Raw genomic sequence first — 19940 nt, forward strand, 5'->3', positions numbered from 1 at the left:
ATTTCCCGATTCCTGATAATTTAAAAGATAGTCAAGATCGCATCCAAAGAATTGAATTGTTTTAAAAAGCTCTTTGGTGTTATAAGCAGAGCAAAATTCAAAAATAATTAAAAGTCATCAAGTGTGACAATTTTATGAATGTATTTATTTATTACAGAGTGAGTGTGTGTGTGGGGGACAAATGACAATGACGACAGAACTTGAGCAGACTCCCTGCTGAGTTTGGAGCCAGATCTCATGACCTCAAGATCATGACCTGAGCTGAAAACAAGAGTCCAACACTTAACCAACTGCACCACCCAGGCACCCCAATAATTGTATTTAATTTAAAGATTTTTAAGTAACCTCCACACCCAACATAGGGCTCAAACTTACAACACTGATATCAAGAGATGCATGCTCTACCTACTGAGCCAGCCAGGTGCCCCCCTGAATGGGTAATTTTAAATATGACTGTGGGTAGGCAGTAAAAAGTGCAAGATCACTGTTGCTTAAATTTCCAAAGAAGTCTGGTGCCATCCTACCCATTCTAGGAGTGCCCAGAATATGGGCTAAGTTCAGCACTCTTAAGTGGCCTCACTACAAAGTAGTGGAGTATGAAGACGTTTGAAAATGAACAGGACGACAGGGACGGAACACATGACAATGAGCGGAGGTAGGCTAGGGCTTCACTTGGGCCCAAACTACCAGATAGATTTAGTGAAATATAAATATTAACTGTAATGCAGACTTTCACATTTTTGCCATTCATGTTGCACGTATTTTGTGTAGATTTATGTTGAAATTCCACTTGTAATGCAAACAAAGAGAATGAAACAAAGAGGTAAAATCAAAGTATATATTCAAGGGGAACTACTTACAGTTCGGGATCCAGTGTGTCATTTTTTCTCTTGGAAAATTGTTCTTTATTTATTGTACTATGGAGAAAAGAGGAACACAATGAGAAAAGGAGATACGGAAAGATGAGCAATCTGACTACTATTCTAACCAAAGGAACAACTCTTGTAAAAGTGGATTATGTAAATCTTCTAAGATACTGAGGATACATTAAACAGGTACATTCCTGGCTCCCCAAAAATGTATATTTACATAAAGGAATGCCTATGTTTTTGGAATGGACTTTATAATAAATCTATTTCCCCATATAGATTTAATGGAGATAAATTAAATGGAGATCTATTAAATGGAGAACCCAGGACCTCAACAACTGGAAACATGAGTTTGTTCTTTTAAAATCTTATCTATTACTTTTAGTATTAGATATTTATACTTTTTTTCTTTATTAAAGATTTTATTTTTTAAAAGTAATCTCTATACCCAACATGGGGCTTGAACTCACTACCTCGAGGGTCAACTGTCCCACACTCTACTAAGTGAGACAGCCAGGTGCCCCCAATATTTATACCTTTTAATAGTTTAACGTTCCTAGACTGAGCTATGGAAGACGGTGTATAGGAAGGAGCTAAACCACTATTTAAAAAATACTAATTTCTTAGGACAGTCTAGTCAAAGATTTTATATGTATTTCAGGTTATTTATAGTTACCCAAAAAGGTAATTTTATAAAGAGTAAAAATTATTTTGTAATATTAATTTTAAAACTTTCACATGGCCTCTTATCCCGAAACCTAGCCTCACACATTGCTCATAGCCTCACAAATACAGAAACTAACACCTTAACCTTCTCTGCCTAGAATAAACTTCAGGAGGCCCAACTTTGGCTACTGTGACATCTCCATATCTGAAGACCAGCAAGCAAAGCCCAGGGAGCTTTTCAGTAATGCCAACTCTCAGGCCCACTTCTAATTCTGCAGAGTTGGAAGGGGGTCTCTATGCTCTTTAGTGTAAGAGATGTACTGTCCTAAGGTTTAGATCTTGTGGCATGCACTCAACCGCACCAGTGTGAAGGCTGTCTTCCTTTCCTGACATTAGGGGAACCTAGTTAAGAGCCTGATTCAGCCTAGGGTCAGAAATCGCCTTAAGGCTCAAGGGAACCCAGCATTAACTCCTCAGACCAGCACTCGACTCTACTCCATTGTATTTCAATGGTGACCGATGGAAAAGTGCAATCTCAAGACTTCATTTGGAAAAATTAACCATTTCCCCCCAGAAGCCCTATTTTTTTTAATTAGTAGTGTAACAATTCCACACTTTCTAGAATGTTCTTAACTGCATGTTTATTATAGGTTAAAACAGGAAAGGAACTGAAGAATATTAAAAGCACACCAAATAGTTCTTCTTTCTTCCTAAACAGTAAACACCTGATGAAAAAGTGTCTAACTACACCGTAGCAATCAGAAAAACTATTAGCCAATTTAGGCTATGTTTGAAAATTTGACCTGGCATTCACCCTACAGTAAGAGCTTGTGAGACTGCAAAAGCCCAACTAAGTCTCTTTCTTGTAGGTCACTCTAATAAGTGCTGAAACCCCTAATATGAAATGATACTCAACAATTATAGTGATTTCAATTACTGTTAACCTACAGGAGAAGGCTGTAGTTATTTGTTCAATTCCCCTCAAACTTAAAAAAGTTAATAACAAAGTTATTAACTTGCACTATAGCCTTTCAATTTTTAGGAGAAAAGCTGACTGCTCACAGAACTATCTGAAATAAGCATTCAGTGTTGATACGATTCCTACACTTGTGTTGACAAAACTTTCTGCTGTGACAGAAATGTTCTCTTTCTGTGCTGACCAACATGGCAGCTACGATCAACAGATGTCTACTGAGCAGGTGAAATGTGAATTTTTATTTCCTTTTAATGAATTTGTATTTAAATAATTTGTCAGATGTGGCTAATAGCTATTATACTGGTAGTGTAATCTAAGATCACTTAGAAGCTTAAGCATAATCACTTCACAACAAACCAAGACAGTACTTTCCAAAATAATGCAGTTACTTACGTTTGAGGCTGGGAAGGGTCATCCCCCAAAGAAACGCTCTCCCCTTGGATTTCATTGAAACACTTCTCACAGAAATGATACCTGTCGGCAAGAAGGCCATACTGGGGTGAACTGTTCCGTTCACACAACACAGCCCAAGCCAAGCAACGAAGCCACCAATCACAGCAGGCCAAGGAGGGGGACGGGAGCAGAGAGCAGGTCATCAACGGCGACAAGGACATTCAATGATGCAGATTTATGGGCCCCACAGTTTGGGTTTTTTTTTTTTGTTTGTTTTTTGTTTTTTGTTTTTTGCAATCAAAGCCAAGTGCAGACAACGACAAGCATGAGGGAGAAAAAAAAAACACAAAACAAACGAAGAAATGAGGGATTGCAGGACAACAAAAAACATAAAAGCAAGACAAGACAACACAAAGCAGAAAGCCAAGGCAAAGCACAGATTAGCATTAAATATCTCAAATGGGATCACAAGTAGCAAATGATTACAGCAAATAAAACAAAAAAGTTTCACTTACATAGACCTACAAACTTTCATTTTAGTAATTAATGCTACTTGATACAAATAATCAAAAGGAAGAAGGATAAATATATTGGAGAGAGAGAAGAATTGCTGCTCTTACTGAAACATAGCAATCACACACTTCTCCCCATTGCCAACAACAAAATAAATCATAAAAAATCCACTATGGATACAGAACTAGGAAGCAATCACCTAAAAACAACCTGGATTGAAAAAAAAACACACAAAATTTCTCTTTGATCTTAAGAGATAACTTAAAAAAATTTTTTTTTCCAGTGAAAAATCTGCTCAATGCTTAAATACTGATTTCTGCCATCAACTGACAGTTTAAAAGGCAAAAGAAAAGCAGTGGTGTGTGCAGGCACAATGATTACATGTTCCTTAGGTATAAAGATTACAAACACTGCAGACTGATGTTAAAAATACAAAAATGGTATAAATGTTAAGACTGTAGCATGAGAAAAGTTTCATGCCAGTTGTTACAGGTTTTGTTTTTTTAACGTAAGTGCTTTTAACAACTGGAGATTCACTTTTCCTAGGTATTAAGAGTGATAAACTGTGGATTCTAATGATTACAACAAAGCATTAGAAGAGTACACCTAACTTTTTGTAAACAAAACAAAAAGTTTAAGTGACTTTTTCAAAGCTAGAAATGCAACTGCAGCACACAAGTTCAGCAAAAACCAACCACCATGGGCTTGGTTTTATTAAAGTATATTAACTGCCCACCCTTGTTTATGACTGTCTCAGCCCCAAGTAAACATCCTCACAAGTCATACTGTAGGCTGATTACTGAAAATAGGAGACAGATCATGGTTAAGATAGATTAATGAATGCCACCTGTGTGATTACAGCCATTGTTTGGTCAGGAGAAAATAAGGCAGAGTGCCTAATATATTAAAACTCTAACAACTACTGTCATATTCAAGTCTTTTTAAGTAATAGTCTGGTGCAGACCTATTTTTGGAGATGATCCTTATTTGTTAACAAAGGCAAAACAAAAACTCTTAAATGCTCTGTTTTCATATGCTCTGAGAAGAATGACTTAGGGATAGGCTGCACACAAAAATGGAACATTTCCCAAAATGTTCTGTGAGACAGCTAACAGACTTTTGGTTAAAAGTTTTTTGGATAGTTTTTGGGATGGAGACGGACAGCAGCCAATCTCATGACAATAAAAGATTAATTTGTTTAAAAATTTTTCTCAGTGTGCTTTAGACTGTGTGGTAAGCTGTTAAAAGACAGGAGAAAGAGAAGTGGGGGCTGGGTGTAATCCCATCTATGCCACCAACTCAACAAAGATGCTTAATCTCCCAAGGACTTGGGCTCCTAGCTTATAAAAATAAGAGGCCAGACAACTGACAAGGCTACGTTCTGCTAGAAAACTGCACTGATTCTGCAAATGAAAGCAAAATGCTAAGACCAGAACTTGTGCTCTACAGTTGTTTTCAAGCAAGGTACACACGAACCATGAATGTATGTGTGCTGGTCCATCCGCATGCAGTCCCTGGACACACGGATTCGAGGACCACGATCCACACATGGTCGAGCTTACCTGTTCTGGTAACTGTAGTAAGTGGCATCTCGAGGGATTGTGCATAACTGTTTGCCATAGCAACAGAGTGTCTGTGGAGAAAACTCCAACTGCAATAGAAACCATTTGTTAAATACTACACAGTCCTGAAAAACAAGCTAGAATATTCTTAATGGTAAATCAAATAAAATTCTTAGTTCTCATTTATATAATGGGCTAATTTAGTTTCTAAGAGCACACACAGAACTAAAACCATTTTAGTTTACAGTGACAATCACTTATCCACAGGCAAAGACCACTAGTGGGTGCCTAAGATCCTGGATGGTATCAAACCCTAGATCATGTTTATTCCTATACATATCTACTTATGGTAAAGTTAACTTCTAAACTGGGAATAGCAAGAGATTAAGAACTAGTAATAAAATAGAACAATTATAACAATATAATGTAATTTCTGTGATTATGGCCTCTCTCAAAATATCACTATACTATACCACCCTTTTTGTGATAATAGATGATATGGTGCCTAGGTCATGAGATTAAGTGTAGTGAATGATGTAGGTATTGTAACATAGCATGAAGGCTATTGACCTTTTGCCAATATGTCAGAAGGTAAGTCATGTGTTTTCCAATCACGGTTGACGTCCCACAGATGAGGGACGACTATACTGTATGAGCTCACCAACTCTAAGGTGAGATTAGCAGTTATTTCTTCAACCACTAAGCAAAAAAACTCAACAGGACTAGACGAGCTCCATGTGAACTGGTATGCACAGGAAAACCAATACATGTCAGGGGCATTGTGTACCCACAGGTGGAAAAGATCTACTCCAGACAAGTTCACAATCTGATGATTCAGGATTCTAATTAGTCAAGTTTTCAGTAGTTCTTATCTGTGCAAAAATTTCTTACCTTTCTGCCACAGCAATATCCAAGGCTTTGCATTACTGGGTCAATTTCTTGTTCAAAGACCTCAGACAGCTTGGAGCAGTATTTGTATACCCGTGATGTCTTTCGATTATACAACCAGGCATTGTTGAACATAAGCCAAATGTCATCCACATACTGCCAGGGTTCCTGATACTGTCCAGTGTCTAACTTTCTCTTGATGGTAGAAAGGTCCATGGGGCTCTTCACAATATCAAAGTAATCCTAGAAGGTAAGTGACACCAAGCAACATTATCCCAAAGTCTTAATATATTTTAATATATTTTAAGGAAGATTAGTTATCTGGAAAACTAATGATGATAACTATTATCATCATTAGTTTTCCAGAAAAGCTGGGTCTTTGATCTGACTGTATGTCCAAGGAATTGACTGATTTTCATCACTTAAAAAAAAAAAAAGTTTGAGAGAGAGAGCACAAGAGCACATGAGTGAGTATGTTAACTGGGAGAGGGACAGTGGCAGGAGAAAATTCTCAGGTAGACTCCCTGCTGAGCACAAGCCACACAGGGGGCTGGATCCTAGGACCCAAGCAGAAATCAAGACTTGGCCACTCAACTGACTGAGCCACCCAGGCACCCTCATTATTTCTTTAAATTACTAGTCTACAGAGATATGAAGCAGCTCAAAGAGCAGAAATAAGAGCTACTGTGTAGACTTTTCAGACAGTAAGCTAATCACCTACTGAAACTCCAGATACTTTACCATAGTGTACGTGCGATCCATTTAAAGACTAAGAAATCATACAGTACTCAACATTTTAGTACTAAAAAGGGCCTACTGATGAGAAAACTAAGCCTAGTGAACATCAGAGACCTAAGGCCACAGAAAAATATAGGAAAAAAAAAAAGTTCCTAATGGAGTGTGCCTCTGTAAACACTCCAGTGCCTTATCCAATACCACTTGGAAGCCTCAAGTGAAATCTGCCAGCAGCCTGGTGTATAAAGGCAACTTTATTTTTTATTGTAAAAGATTTCACTTATTTACTCATGAGAGACACACAGAGAGAGGGGCAGAAGAAGCAGGCTCCCTCTGGGGAGCCTCATGCAGGACTTGATCACAGGACTTCAGGCTCACGAACTCACCCACTGAGCCACCCAGGCATCCCTAAAGGCAACTTTAGAAACAGATGAAGCTAATTTGGTCCATCTTGTCTACCAAATAAATAAACCCTAGGACCCAGTAATCCCACCCCTTGGTATATACCCCAAAGAAACAAAATATAGACCTCAAACCCTTGAGGTATTTTGTACCTTGAGGTACAATGGAATATTGCTGGGCCATAAAAATGAATGAAGTACTAGTTCATGCTATAATATTGATGAACCTTGAAAGAAGTCAGTCCTAAAGAATCACATACTATTTAATTCTATTTAATGAAACGTCCAGAATGAACAAATCCATAGAGATAGAAGTAGACTAGTGGTTGGATGAGGGAGGAAATGGGAATGACTGCTTATGGACATGGGGATTCTTTTGGGGGTGATGAAAATGATACAAAATTGTCTGGTGATATTTGCACAATTCTGTTAATACACAAAAAGCATTAAACTAGTTTAAATGGGTGTCCTCGATAACATGTGAATTAATCTGAATGAAGCTGCTAACAACAACAACAACAACAACAAAAATAACAAACCACCACCACAACAAAAACAAAAGTACCACCACATACTTACAGGGATTCCTAGAAGTTGAGGGTCCACAGGCTGACGAAAGGGAAGGGATTCTGGATCCTGTCGGTAAAGTGCCTCCAATGTTGGCATCAGTGCCTGTCGTAACTCTTCTGGCTTGAAAACTTAAGAGCACATTTGAAATTAGTTTTCAGCTAAGCAAAAGAAGAAAATGCTCAAGGTAAAACTATAAAATTATCTCATGAACCACAAAACAAGATCTGCCTACACTGTCTCCATGGAGGTATCACTTAAGACACACTTTTTTTTTTTTTTTTAAGATTTTATTTATTCATAAGACAGAGAAAGAGAGAGGCAGAGACACAGGCAGAGGGAGAAGCAGGTTCCATGCAGGAAGCCCAACGTGAGACTCGATCCTGCGATTCCAGGATCACGCCCTGGGCGGAAAGCAGTGCTAAACCGCTGAGCCACCCACGCTGCCCCACGCTTCTATTTCTAATTCCTGGTCTGTCTCATAATGACTTTAGAACACCAGGTCTAGTCAGTTTTAAACATCCTTCATGGCTCAGCTAATTTTTCAAAAATTCGGTCAAGATAAAATTCAGTTAAGATTCAGTCTTGACCAAGTAGAAACAGAATCCTAAACATTCCAAAAATTTATGAAGAAACTTGTCAAAAAACATTCCAAGGGTGGGGGGATACTGTCAAACACGAATAGAAAAAAGTCCTCATTAATAAGAACAGTATTTAACAAGTCAGAAATTAGACCTGGTATTGTCCTAATGCTAAAGCAATCAGAACCCCTGAAGGGAAGAGTCCCTCATTAAATTTAGCGTGGTGTTTTAGAGCTAAGGAAGAGGACATATTATCTTAATGGCAAATGTCAGGTTTAAGTCTAATGTCAGGTTTAAGTCTAAACAAAGAGAGAACTAAATTGTTATTGCTGAAACAATGGACTCAGTTGACCAAATTTCATTCCAGTGTGTTCTTAATATGTTTCCTAAAGGTCAGGAAAGAATTGCTAGTGTATCCCAAATGGAATTAATTTTAGCTATTATTTAAGAAGCTATACATTAAGGTTTTGGCAGTTTTGAGCTTTAAAACACTCTCAGCAGAGGCTTGTTACTTATTCTATTTACAAATTAATTTTTATCTTCAGGAAGGGTATTTGTTAGTACTTTATTGTTCACTTCATGGTGGGGATGACCATGGGGGAAAAAAAAAGAACAGATGGGAAAGGATACTTTGTTTTTCATATCTGATTATACTAATAAGAAACAAAATTTGAATTTGTGAAATTAGCTATTTACAAGACAGATTCCTAGTAAGATTAGGTTTCTTGCAGACTATATTAAAATGACACCTCAATTATAGGAACCTCATTTAAATGCAAATAATTTTTTTTAATCTCAACATTTTAAACTGCATTATATTTAATGGAACACCTTTATATATACCATCTTTAGGAGCCAGCACACTCCTCCCTTGAGAGAAGTCCTACCTGTGCCACAAATGCATCACTAGAGTCACAAGAAGTTCTAGTCCCAACCTAGTTGGTAAGTCAATTTCTGTGGGAATTAAACAACTAACGAGAGTTTAACACTCTGTATTAAGCAGAGCTGCTTGCTCGACTGGATTCATTAATATTTAAGAGCTGGTTGGGAGCAGACTCTGAATCAGCCTGCCTGGGCTCATTGATGAGATTAGTAATAAGCTGGGACAAGCTACTTAACCGTGCTGAGCATGAGGTTTTCCCTGCCTATAAACAGGGACCAGTAACTAGAGTTGTTGTTCAGTTAGATGAGACAATGCAAACAGCAATGCCTAGTGGGCAGGAGGTTAACCATAAACAGTACTATTATCACTGCTAATATTTCCTGCATTTGAGTTAAGGATATGTAACAATTTTTCTCCTCTGAAAAAAAGATAATTTTGAGGAGTTGTTAACCACCCAACCCTGAAGAAATCATGGGCATAACTGACCCAATGACTGCAGGAAGGAAATTGATCTATAAAAAAGAAACAGTCTTCTCCAACATTAGTATAACTAAGATACCAAGCCAAAAGGACTCTAAACTTAAATGAAATCACATTAAAGTCAATTTCTAAAACCTAAGAAGCCTGATCCCATTCTACTCAAAGTTTTCTTTTTTTCCCCTAGCCTCCAGGAACAGAGAGCCTAAGAGACCTACTCTTCTTCTTTGACTGTCCTGGGGCTGGAGAAGACTGGGTAGTTGAAGTACTTGGCTGGTCTTCCTCCTCTTTTGTTTCAGCTTTTAATTCAGTGCCTCTTTCTTCTGTTTCTGTAGGTTCCATTTTACAGTCCTCTGCTTTAGTCTGAAAGACAAGGTCAACATTTTTAGTATTCCAAAGACTTGCCACCAGAAAGCAACAAGATTATTATCTTATGTACTCTGTCCTGTGGACATATCTAAAGACCCTTCCTCATGTGGAAATCAATGAAATGAGACCTAATTATCAGAATGCTAAACTGGTTCCTAGACTGAGGTCCTAACCAACAGCAGTCCTTGCCCTGCTCTCACCTCTGGAATATCCTCTGGCTGAGTATCTGCTGGTTCTGGTGGATCCACTTCCATCTTAGCCTCCATTTTCACTTCCTGTGAAGGCTGCTTCTCAGGAATGGTCTGAGAATTGACTTCTGTGCTACTAGTGGATGGAGGGTTTGATACCTGCCCTTCAATGCTTACAGCTGGCTGGGAAAGCTGGGCAGAAAAAGGGAAAAAACAAAAAGTTTGCCAATGATACAACCAGAGTTTAAGCTCCACAATAGGACAGCATCATTTACCCTCTATCTCTGGACTTGAATCATTATATTCATTTATTGTGCTTTCTCATACTTGGACTATTTCATGTCCTTGAAGTAAACTGTGCTTCAGCACAGGAGCTTGAGGACTTGCAACACTGGCTGGCTGACTATACACAGGAAAGACAGCCAGTTTCTGCACTAGCTGTGTGCAATGTGTGAGGGGTAGGGTCTTAGAGATGACTGCCTCAGAGGAGAAACAAAGAAAATAAGGATTGACTATTTGTTTTAAGTTTCTGATGGGAAAAGCTGCAAATGTATAGAAAAAGTAGAGAGCATATAATGAACTCCCACACTGAGTAACTGTTTTGAATCATGACATTCTAATGGGATAACTAGCAATCTCTTTTTCCTAAGTCATCCAATAAGAAACCTCATGAGTAGTTAGTATTTTTAGGAACTACCCTAAACAAAAGTTTCCTTTCTGCACTCTGCTATTTCTTGCATATCAGAGGCTGGGATGAACCAGTTGCTAACTTATGATGTTTTATGAAGTAGCTATTGACTCAAGGGATTTCTCTGTTCACCAACATGACAGAGAAATAAAATATAAGTGAGCAAATAAAAAGTCCTGAGCCTTGACATACAGAATTCTATTGAGAATTCTATTAGTAAGGATGCAACTATTAGATGTGAACTTGGATTTCTCCTATGTACATAATGAGCCTCTCACAAGGAAGCTACTGACTGTTCCAGGCCCATACTTTTCTCATTTTAGGTCATGATTTTCAACCTTAGGACCACAGACATTCATAAACCTATAGTTTTGTTCATTCACTCTCAAGTATTCCACAGCTCAGTTTGAAAGAAATTATACATAAATGGAAAATTTATGTGGTGTACTAAACATACTATGGATTCTTACCCCTTGTCACCCTGCTTATATGCCTTCAAGTCTCAGAACACAATTCAAAAGATACAATGGTCAGTATCAGACCTAAGCAGAATCTTTGAGCTCCCTCTATGCTAGGTACTATAATGGGAAGAAAGAATAGGAAGGAAAGGAAAGTCCCTAACTACAAAGAGATTCTAGTTTAACTGGAGAGACAACACAATATAGAACAGAACTGGCATATAAATAATCTAACATTACAGTACAATTTGAAAAGATTCCCCCAAACCCAAGTAAGTCTGTGCTTACTGGAGTTGCAGGCTGCGGGGGCAGCAGCGGCGCCGTCGGGGTGGGAACAGACGCTGCTGTACTCTGCTGTGAGAGAGGCTGCTGCTGTGGCTGGTCAGCTGAAGGAGCAGGAGGAAGTGAAGGCTGAACTTGAGGAGGAAGCTGCGTTGGTGGTGGTGTGGGTGTCTGCCTTGGAGGTGGATGTAAAGCTTGGGTCTGTGGCCCAGGTGGCATGGCTGGAGGTGTAGGAACAGGGGCTGGAATTGCTGTTGCTGGTGGCTGCTGAGCCCCTATGCTTGGGGGAGTGTGGTGAGGCGTGGGGGTGCGACTAGGTACCGGGGAGGGTGAATTCTGATGCAGAGCTGATTGAGGAAGAGGGGGACAGTGAATGTGGCTCCCTTGAGACCCTGGTGGCATTATAGGAGAGTTCACGGGGCAGGAAGAACTGGACATTTGTGCCTGTGTAATGAGAAACAGAATAAGATGGCAATTCAGAACACAAAAGAAATATTTACACAGCTAGACTATATGCAATATGCTTTCTTTTCAAAATGTTTCAAATATCCTGTTATTGGGGGCATAGCTTCAGAAAAAAAGTTCACCAGAATGGCTTCAGCCACTGCAGGGGCACAGGACGGTGGAGTACACAGTATTTTCTGCCTGGCTCTGCTCTCTTGAGCCACAGTTTGTTCTTCTGCACTATAGCTCTTAAGATTTCATTTTAGGAAGCATTCAATACTATAAAAAAATGGTTACAACTATCAATTTAATCTCTTTCCTAGTTTGTAGCAATTAGCAGCACTGCTATGTCACAAAATAATCTCTTCATGTTCAGAGTACCATTATGTCCGTAACTGCTCTTTTTACCTTTTTTACAAGATTTTATTTATTCATTCATGAGAGACACACCAGGAGAGGCAGAGATATAGGCAGAGGGAGAAGCAGGCTCTCTGCAGTGAGCCCAATGTGGGACTTAATCCCAAGACCCTGGGATCACGACCTGAACCAAAGGCAGACACTCAACCAGGCATCCTTTCCATAACTGCTCTTATTAAAACTTAAAAATCATCTATTTTCACCGATTATTTGCTGCCACTTTTTCCTGTAAAAACCTGTATCGAGAGACATTTAAAAAATCACAAAAACAAGTAAACAAAACGAAACAAAACCCATCTGTGAGACCTACTTGAGACACTGGTGCTTGGCCGCCAGTCGGAGCCAAAGGCATATTCGTTACATTCATCCCCTGTGTTGAGAACTGAGTCTGGGGAAGGAACTGGCTCTGGCTGGAAGGCTGCTGCATGCGAGGCCCATAGCCCATAGGCTGCGGCTGCATAGGGAAAGGAAAAAACAAAACAAAACAAAAAAACACATAACACCAATTGCTTCATTATGGTTATTCTACTATAGCTAGTATCACCAACTGCTCTAGCTCTGCTGAGGGGAAAGCAGGGTAGGAAAAGAAGAAAGCATTCAACCCCTGGACTCTGACGCCAGGATTTACGCCTGACTCAAACCTACTCTAAAGCAATTCCAGGAGCTTACAGACAAACCAATTCTCCTGATACACAAATGCACCTGACAAGGTACAGAGATAACTGCTCTTTGCACACTGTTAAGTGACAGTGAACTACACCTTTATGACGTCTGCTTATTTCATGATATTATAATAGCACAAACTGTAAGACTGTATACTTGGTATAATTAAAATCTTAAAAAAAGTTGTGGCTGAACTTGGTAGCATTCATGGTCCACAAATATTTGAGGATTGTTACATTTCTTTTTGGAGAGGGGTGAAAAAGTGTTTAGTGTAGCTTTTATTAGCAAAAGTAAAAACTAGAAACAACGTGTCCATCAATAACAAAAAATAAACACATTCTGGCACACTCACAAAATGGAATATTAGCAATAAAAGAACAAATTACTGCCATAATCAAAGTAGATCAACATCAAAGCCATTATGCTAAGCCAAAAAGGTTAAACACAAAAGTACATCTGAGTAATTCCACTTATATGAAGTTGAAAAACATGGTGATAGAAATCAAGGTATTGGTTGTCTAAAGGGGATAGGCACTGAGTAGAAGGGGACATGAGGGCACTCTCTAGTGGAATTGTACTTTATCTTGATGATTATTATATTTCATTTCTAAAATTATAGGCCTTTAACAAAGAAAGGAATTACAGACTACCAAAGGCCAAAAATTTCATAATCTAAGAAAGATAATTTATCTTATAAACATGGCAGTCTGCTGCCACGACACTATGCTAGACAACTCCCAAAATGGAGTTCTTAACTACATTGGATTCTATAACACATATACTTCAGAAACTTGGTTTTTCATTTAAAGCTGTAAACAGCTTTTATGCCACCATGTAAGTTCTGAAATGCTTATAGAGCATTTCAATTTACAAATGTACCATAATTTAACCATAATGAACCCCCTATTGTACATTCAGGATATGGCCTTTTTTCAAAATAAGAGTATACACAAGATCCTTAACATGAATTTTCTCCAAATTACAGCCTTTTGGTACCTTAGTGATTATTTTGTAGGATAAATTTCTAAAAACAATTTATAGGTAATAGAGATAGATGAAAACTAGGGATTATAGTATTTACTACCTAATTGTGGCATAAGGTTTAGTTTTCTCCTACTCCACTTTAAAAAAAGTAACTATTCTCATCTCTAAAATACATATATAATCATTTATCACATGTATAATAAGGGCCAAATACAATAGAATTGCAGAAGGAAAATCAACCTTAAAGTTTAATCACTTATAGTTAGCTGTTTAAACGACTGTAAGGTTTGTTTGTTTGTTGTTGACAAAGTAAAAACAAAAAGGATTTTTCAATGTTAGGTAAAGGCCAAAATGCCCAAAGATGTCAAACTTACTGGGTTGAGAGTTCCAGGCTGAGCTAACTGTCCATGGTGCTGAAGAGGAGAGGTTTGCCGGGGTCCAATTGGGGGCTGAGGCATACTCATCTGGCCAAACTGATTCAAACCTAGGAGTACAAAATATTAGGTCTGAATACCTTCATGGAATTGGAGAGCTAGAATGAATTCTGATTCTGTAACATTTTATCAGGACAAATAAAGGAGCCTTTTTTTTTTTTTTTTTAAGATTTTATTTTTTTTTTTTAAGATTTTATTTATTCATGAGAGACACAGAGAGAGAGAGGCAGAGACACAGGCAGAGGGAGAAGCAGGCTCCACGCAGGGAGCCTGATACGGGACTCAATCCTGGGACCCCAAGATTACGCCCTGGGCCGAAGGCATGCACCAAACTGCTAAGCCACCCAGGGACCCCCAAGGAACCTGCTTTTAACTGCGAATGAACTGGTTTCATTCTCAGCTACAAGGACACTTAATTAACATAAGTTCTTGGAATAAAATTAATCTTGGTCAGTTATTTTTTAAAAATTATTTTTATCTTATTTTATAATTTTTTCAAGATTTTATTTATTTAACAGAGAGAGAGAGAACACAAGCAGGGGGAATGGCAGGGAGAGGGAGAAGCATGCTCCCCATTGAGCAAGAGAGTATGATGCAGGCAGGGCTCGATTCCAGGACCCTGGGATCATGACCTGAGCTGCAGACATATGCTTAACCGCCTGAGCCACCCAGGTGTTCCTGGACCAGCTGTTTTTAAATGGATGCTTGATCATTTCATGACTTTCTACCTGACCTGCCAGCCAACCTGTGCTCTATACCCACCCCTCCTTCTCTCCCTTCCTCTCTCCTTGGGCTCCAACTCCAAAACGTGTTCTGATCTCATAGGTTATCATGATACATGCTGCTGGCCTGAGGCAGGAATCAAGGTGGCAGGAATAATTTTGTAGTACACCAGAGACTGTTTCATTTTTTTTTTTTTTAAGATTTTATTTATTTATTTACTAGAGACACAGAGAGAGGCAGAGACATAGGCAGAGGGAGAAGCAGGCTCCCCACAGGGAGCCTGATGTGGGACTTGATCCCAGGATTCTGGGATCATGACCTGAGCCAAAGGCAGATCCTCAACCACTAAGCCACCCAGGCGCCCCAGAGACTGTTTTAAATAAAAAGCCATGGTTGGGGGGATCCCTGGGTGGCGCAGCGGTTTGGCGCCTGCCTTTGGCCCAGGGCGCGATCCTGGAGACCCAGGATCGAATCCCACGTCAGGCTCCCGGTGCATGGAGCAGGCTTCTCTCTCTGCCTGTGTCTCTGCCTCTCTCTCTCTCTCTGACTATCATAAATAAATTTAAAAAAATTTTTTTTAAAAAGCCATGGTTGGGGCACCTGGCTGGTGTCGGTAGAGCATGGCACTCTTGATTTCAGGGTCCCATATTGGGCATGGAGCTTACTTTAAAAACAACAACAACAACAACAACAAAACCATGGTTAATTAAATACATGGATTTCTTTCATAACTTACCAGGCTGTGGAGTTATCCGAGGCATCATCTGGTTTGGCACACTGCCACGGATCATAGATGGGTCAGGAAGAGGGCCATCTAGGGTAGAACAGAGAAATGGTTACAAAGTCTTTTTTTTTTTTTTTTAAAGATTTTATTTATATATTGGGGGGAGAGAGAAAGAGATCATGAGCAGGGAGGAAGGGTAGAGGGAGAAGCAGACTCCCCGCTTGCAGGGAGCCTGATAAGGAACTGGATCCTAAGACCCCAGAATCATGACCTGAGCCAAAGTTAGATGCTTAACTGACTGGGCCATCCAGAAGCCTGAATCTTTTTTTCCCCCTTTTTTTAAAAAAAGATTTTATCCATTTATTTTTGAGAGAGACAAAGCACAAATGGGCAGGGAGAAAGGTCAGAGAAAGGGAGAAGCAGACTCCCCACTGAGCAGAGAGCCCGATGTGGGGCTCCATCCCAGGACCCTGGGATTTTGACCACAGCTGAAGGCAGATGCTCAACTGAATGAGACACCCAGGAGCCCCTAGAAAATCATCTTTTAGTCAGTGGCCCTTCCACTAAAAAAAATAATAATAATAAAAAGAGAAAGAAAAAGAAAAGAAAAAAAACCCCACTAAAGTATTTTTAGTAGCATCTTGAAAAATTTGGCCTATATCTATAAAGAATAAAGGTATACACTTAGGAACCTGAAGAAAATGTTATGTTAGTTCTGGAATATAAGAAAAGCCTCCAAAGAGTTATAGTTATATAGTATATATAATATAGTTATATATATTATATAATTAGTTATATAGTATATATATATATAGTTATAGTATAAAATCTTTGCTTTCTTTCAGTGTTGACAGGAAAATAATGTAAAAATAATGTAAAATCTTCCATTAAAAAGAGAGACAAAGGCTACTAGAGCATTTAATGTGCTACTATTTGACTAAGCTGTATGCTTTGGTTATTATACAGCAGAACACCTCGAGGAGACAGCCACAGATTTTGTTCAGTGACCAAATCTGATTGTGTATCCTTATTTGTTTTTATGTGCACAAACCCACTGTGAACAGTGACCTTAAATAATCCATGTTATACTGCTCTATATACCATGCACCTCTTGAATACAAAAGTAGAAATAATTTAAAAATGGTATCAAAATATACAGTCTGGCCCTTGAAGATTTGAACTCCACAAGTCCACTTATACATGGGTTTTTTTGGTAGATGTATATTTCTCAGGATTTTCTCAGTTTAATGTTTTTCTTTTATCTGGCTTATTTTAAGAATAGTTTTTAACACATTTAACATGCAAAATATGTGTTGTTTGTGTTTTCACTAAAGCTTCTGGTCAACAATTTAGGCTATTAATAATTAAATTGTGGGGGACCTCAAAAGTTGTTATGTGGATTTTTAACTGTGTTGAGGTCAGGGCCCCTAATTCCTGGGCTGTTCAAGGATCAAAAGTATATAAGTTCTAATGGTTTCTTGGATTATCTGGACATCCTCCAGCACAGTGCTTCCCAACCTTTTCCATATTACGGTGCAGAGAAAATACTTCTATAGCACTCTGGGAAAAGACAGGATTGCTTGCAGTGACCTAACTCTAGCCTGGACACCCCCTGCTGACCCAAAGTGCTGTGCACTCAAGCTCAGGTATCCTTGTGGCAGACCATGCTCTAAAGAGAAGCCTACTATCTTCAGACAACTCCGAATTCTGTCACTTCTGCAAGTGTGCTATACTAACTAGCAACAAAAATGATCATACAACTAAGTGGTTGAGTGTAATTCAAGTAATTAAATCCATTAGGATTTTCCACTAATGTTGTGCTTATATAAAACTAAAACACACTCAAATGGAATACTGGAGAGAATTCTGAACATTTATTCATATACTCTTACCCACACTTGTGCAAGACTTACAAAATTACGTGTATAACCTATGCTCACTACATAAAAATTAGAGAATATAAGACAGATAAACCTCTATAGTTTTAATCTCCCACATGTGTATTTATATATGCTTTATGTAAAAGATTTTCACCTAATACATAAAGAATGTTTTTCCTGTAATATGGATAGGTGTTGCAAGGTAAATGCCAGCAGGGACCAGACAAGGCAGTTAGTTTCAATGAACGGGAAGGACTAGGCATCGGAAGCAACAGAAACAGGGAGTGACGGGGATGAAGTGAAGAAATCGCAACTCTTATAATAAGCAGCCAATACTCTAGCTAGAGACTGTGGTACCCTTGTGGGTGAGAGAGCCAAATCTGCTAGATACTTCCCTTCTTAAAGGAAACCAGAAATCCATATCCTAATGCAAATCTTTTCAAATATGTGAGACTAACCAAATGAAAAAACAAAAACCTAATTCTAGGTCTAGGCCTACATCTAGACCTAACACCTTCATTTACAACCATGATGCACATGTTGGTTTTTGTTGGCTAAATTGTATAAATGTGTCCAAAAACCCATGTTGGCCCTTTAAAGAGGTCTTAAATCCTCTTATCATAAGGATTATCTGATGAACATTTGAAGGAACATTCTGCTGGTAATTAATTATTTAGAGATTTTTTTAAAAATACATATACATACATGTATAAAACCATTCATTAAAATACTTCTCATTCACATTAAATAACCTCAATGCAAAGTACATATATCAGACAATCAGAAACCAGTATTAACAGGTTAGTATTTCTGGGAAACTACACAGATAACATACATACTTGTCAACTTTCTTGAAGTTTTTATATTTGCAAAAAACTGAGGAGTCAGCTTCTTATTCAACCTAACAATTAGGTTCATCATTTTCAGACTGTACATATATGTTGTTTATATACACTTATTATAAACATCTTTCTAGGCCAATACAGATACCTACCATAGCCACCGTTTGATTATTTAATGCATGCTCTTTGGGGAAAAAAAAACTTTAAAGAAATACAAAAATTAGAATGTTTAAGTCTTCCATAATCTTTCCTTGTACCCACAATCATTTTCCCATGCAAATATAAAAATGAGGTAGAAATAAATTCCTACAAATTTGACAGATCACATTAAATGAGTATAAAAACTGTGTTGTCCACATTTCCCACTGCATTTGTCTATCTTTTAAAAAACTGAGATGTAAGTGACAATATATTAGTTTTAGGTATACGTGATTCAATATTTATTCATATTAAAAGAGGATCACCATAGCAAGTCTATTCCACATCCATTACCATATAGAGCAACAAGAGTTGTTTTCCTTGTGATGAGAACTTTTAAGATCGCCTCTTTTAGCAAGTTTCAAAGGTCTACTATAGTATTATTATCTATAGTAATCATGCTGTACCTTACACATCCTCAGAACTTCATTATAATTGCAAGTTTGTACCTTTTGATCTCCTTCATCCATTTCACCCACCTCATCCATACTGCCACCCCCACTCTGCCACTGACAACCACCAAACTGTTCTCTGTATCTATGAGCTCATTTTTCTTCATAAAGATGCCAAATAAAAGGGAGATCATATGGTAGGTCTTTCTGACTTATTTCACTTAGCCCAGTGCTCTCAAGGGCGATCCATGTCACAAATGGCAAGACTTACCTTTTTTTTGTTTTTGTTTTTAATTTTTTTTTTTTTTTAATTTATTTATGATAGTCACAGAGAGAGAGAGAGGCGCAGAGACACAGGCAGAGGGAGAAGCAGGCTCCATGCACCGGGAGCCCGATGTGGGATTCGATCCCGGGTCTCCAGGATTGCGCCCTGGGCCAAAGGCAGGCAGGCGCCAAACCGCTGCGCCACCCAGGGATCCGACTTACCTTTTTTTATGACTGAATAGTATTTGTGGGTGTGGGTGTGTGTGCGCACAAACACACACACACACACACACACACACACACACACACATATTTTCTTGACCCAATGATGGACGTATCTTGGGTACTGTAAAAAACCTGCAATGACTATGTGAGTGCTTATCTTATTAAACTAGTTTCTGGGGATCCCTGGGTGGCTCAGTGGTTTGGCGCCTGCCTTTGGCTCAGGCTGGGATCCTGGAGAACGGGGACCGAGTCCC

The 19940-nt window shown here is 38.6% G+C and overlaps 1 protein-coding gene and 1 long non-coding RNA gene across 13 annotated transcripts in view; one reads left to right on the forward strand and one right to left on the reverse strand.

Annotated features, from left to right (window-relative positions):
- Nucleotides 1-13548, forward strand: part of LOC140642772 (uncharacterized) — an 80000-nt gene extending 66452 nt beyond the window's left edge. For 7 of the 11 annotated variants that reach the window (XR_012039177.1, XR_012039176.1, XR_012039175.1 and 4 more), the window contains 3 exons: nucleotides 5884-6117; nucleotides 9004-9093; nucleotides 9699-13190. This is a non-coding gene — a long non-coding RNA (uncharacterized lncRNA). Of the gene's footprint in view, nucleotides 1-157; nucleotides 6118-9003; nucleotides 9094-9698 lie in introns of all 11 variants that reach the window. The other 4 variants (XR_012039169.1, XR_012039171.1, XR_012039174.1 and 1 more) reach the window with 4 other exon arrangements.
- Nucleotides 1-19940, reverse strand: part of EP300 (E1A binding protein p300) — an 80458-nt gene that overhangs the window by 13509 nt on the left and 47009 nt on the right. Inside the window, exons 11-21 of one of the 2 annotated variants that reach the window (XM_072843800.1) lie at nucleotides 15898-15975; nucleotides 14379-14488; nucleotides 12668-12811; nucleotides 11503-11940; nucleotides 10081-10260; nucleotides 9730-9874; nucleotides 7583-7701; nucleotides 5871-6110; nucleotides 4980-5068; nucleotides 2905-2985; nucleotides 861-917 (exon numbers count right to left, since the gene is read on the reverse strand). In XM_072843800.1, coding sequence (XP_072699901.1) covers nucleotides 861-917; nucleotides 2905-2985; nucleotides 4980-5068; nucleotides 5871-6110; nucleotides 7583-7701; nucleotides 9730-9874; nucleotides 10081-10260; nucleotides 11503-11940; nucleotides 12668-12811; nucleotides 14379-14488; nucleotides 15898-15975 — 1681 coding nt within the window. The remainder of the gene's footprint in view (nucleotides 1-860; nucleotides 918-2904; nucleotides 2986-4979; nucleotides 5069-5870; nucleotides 6111-7582; nucleotides 7702-9729; nucleotides 9875-10080; nucleotides 10261-11502; nucleotides 11941-12667; nucleotides 12812-14378; nucleotides 14489-15897; nucleotides 15976-19940) is intronic. The other variant, XM_072843801.1, reaches the window with a different exon arrangement.

This window comes from Canis lupus, chromosome 11, assembly GCF_048164855.1.
Source record: "Canis lupus baileyi chromosome 11, mCanLup2.hap1, whole genome shotgun sequence".
In the NCBI taxonomy this organism is placed as follows: Eukaryota; Metazoa; Chordata; class Mammalia; order Carnivora; family Canidae; genus Canis; species Canis lupus.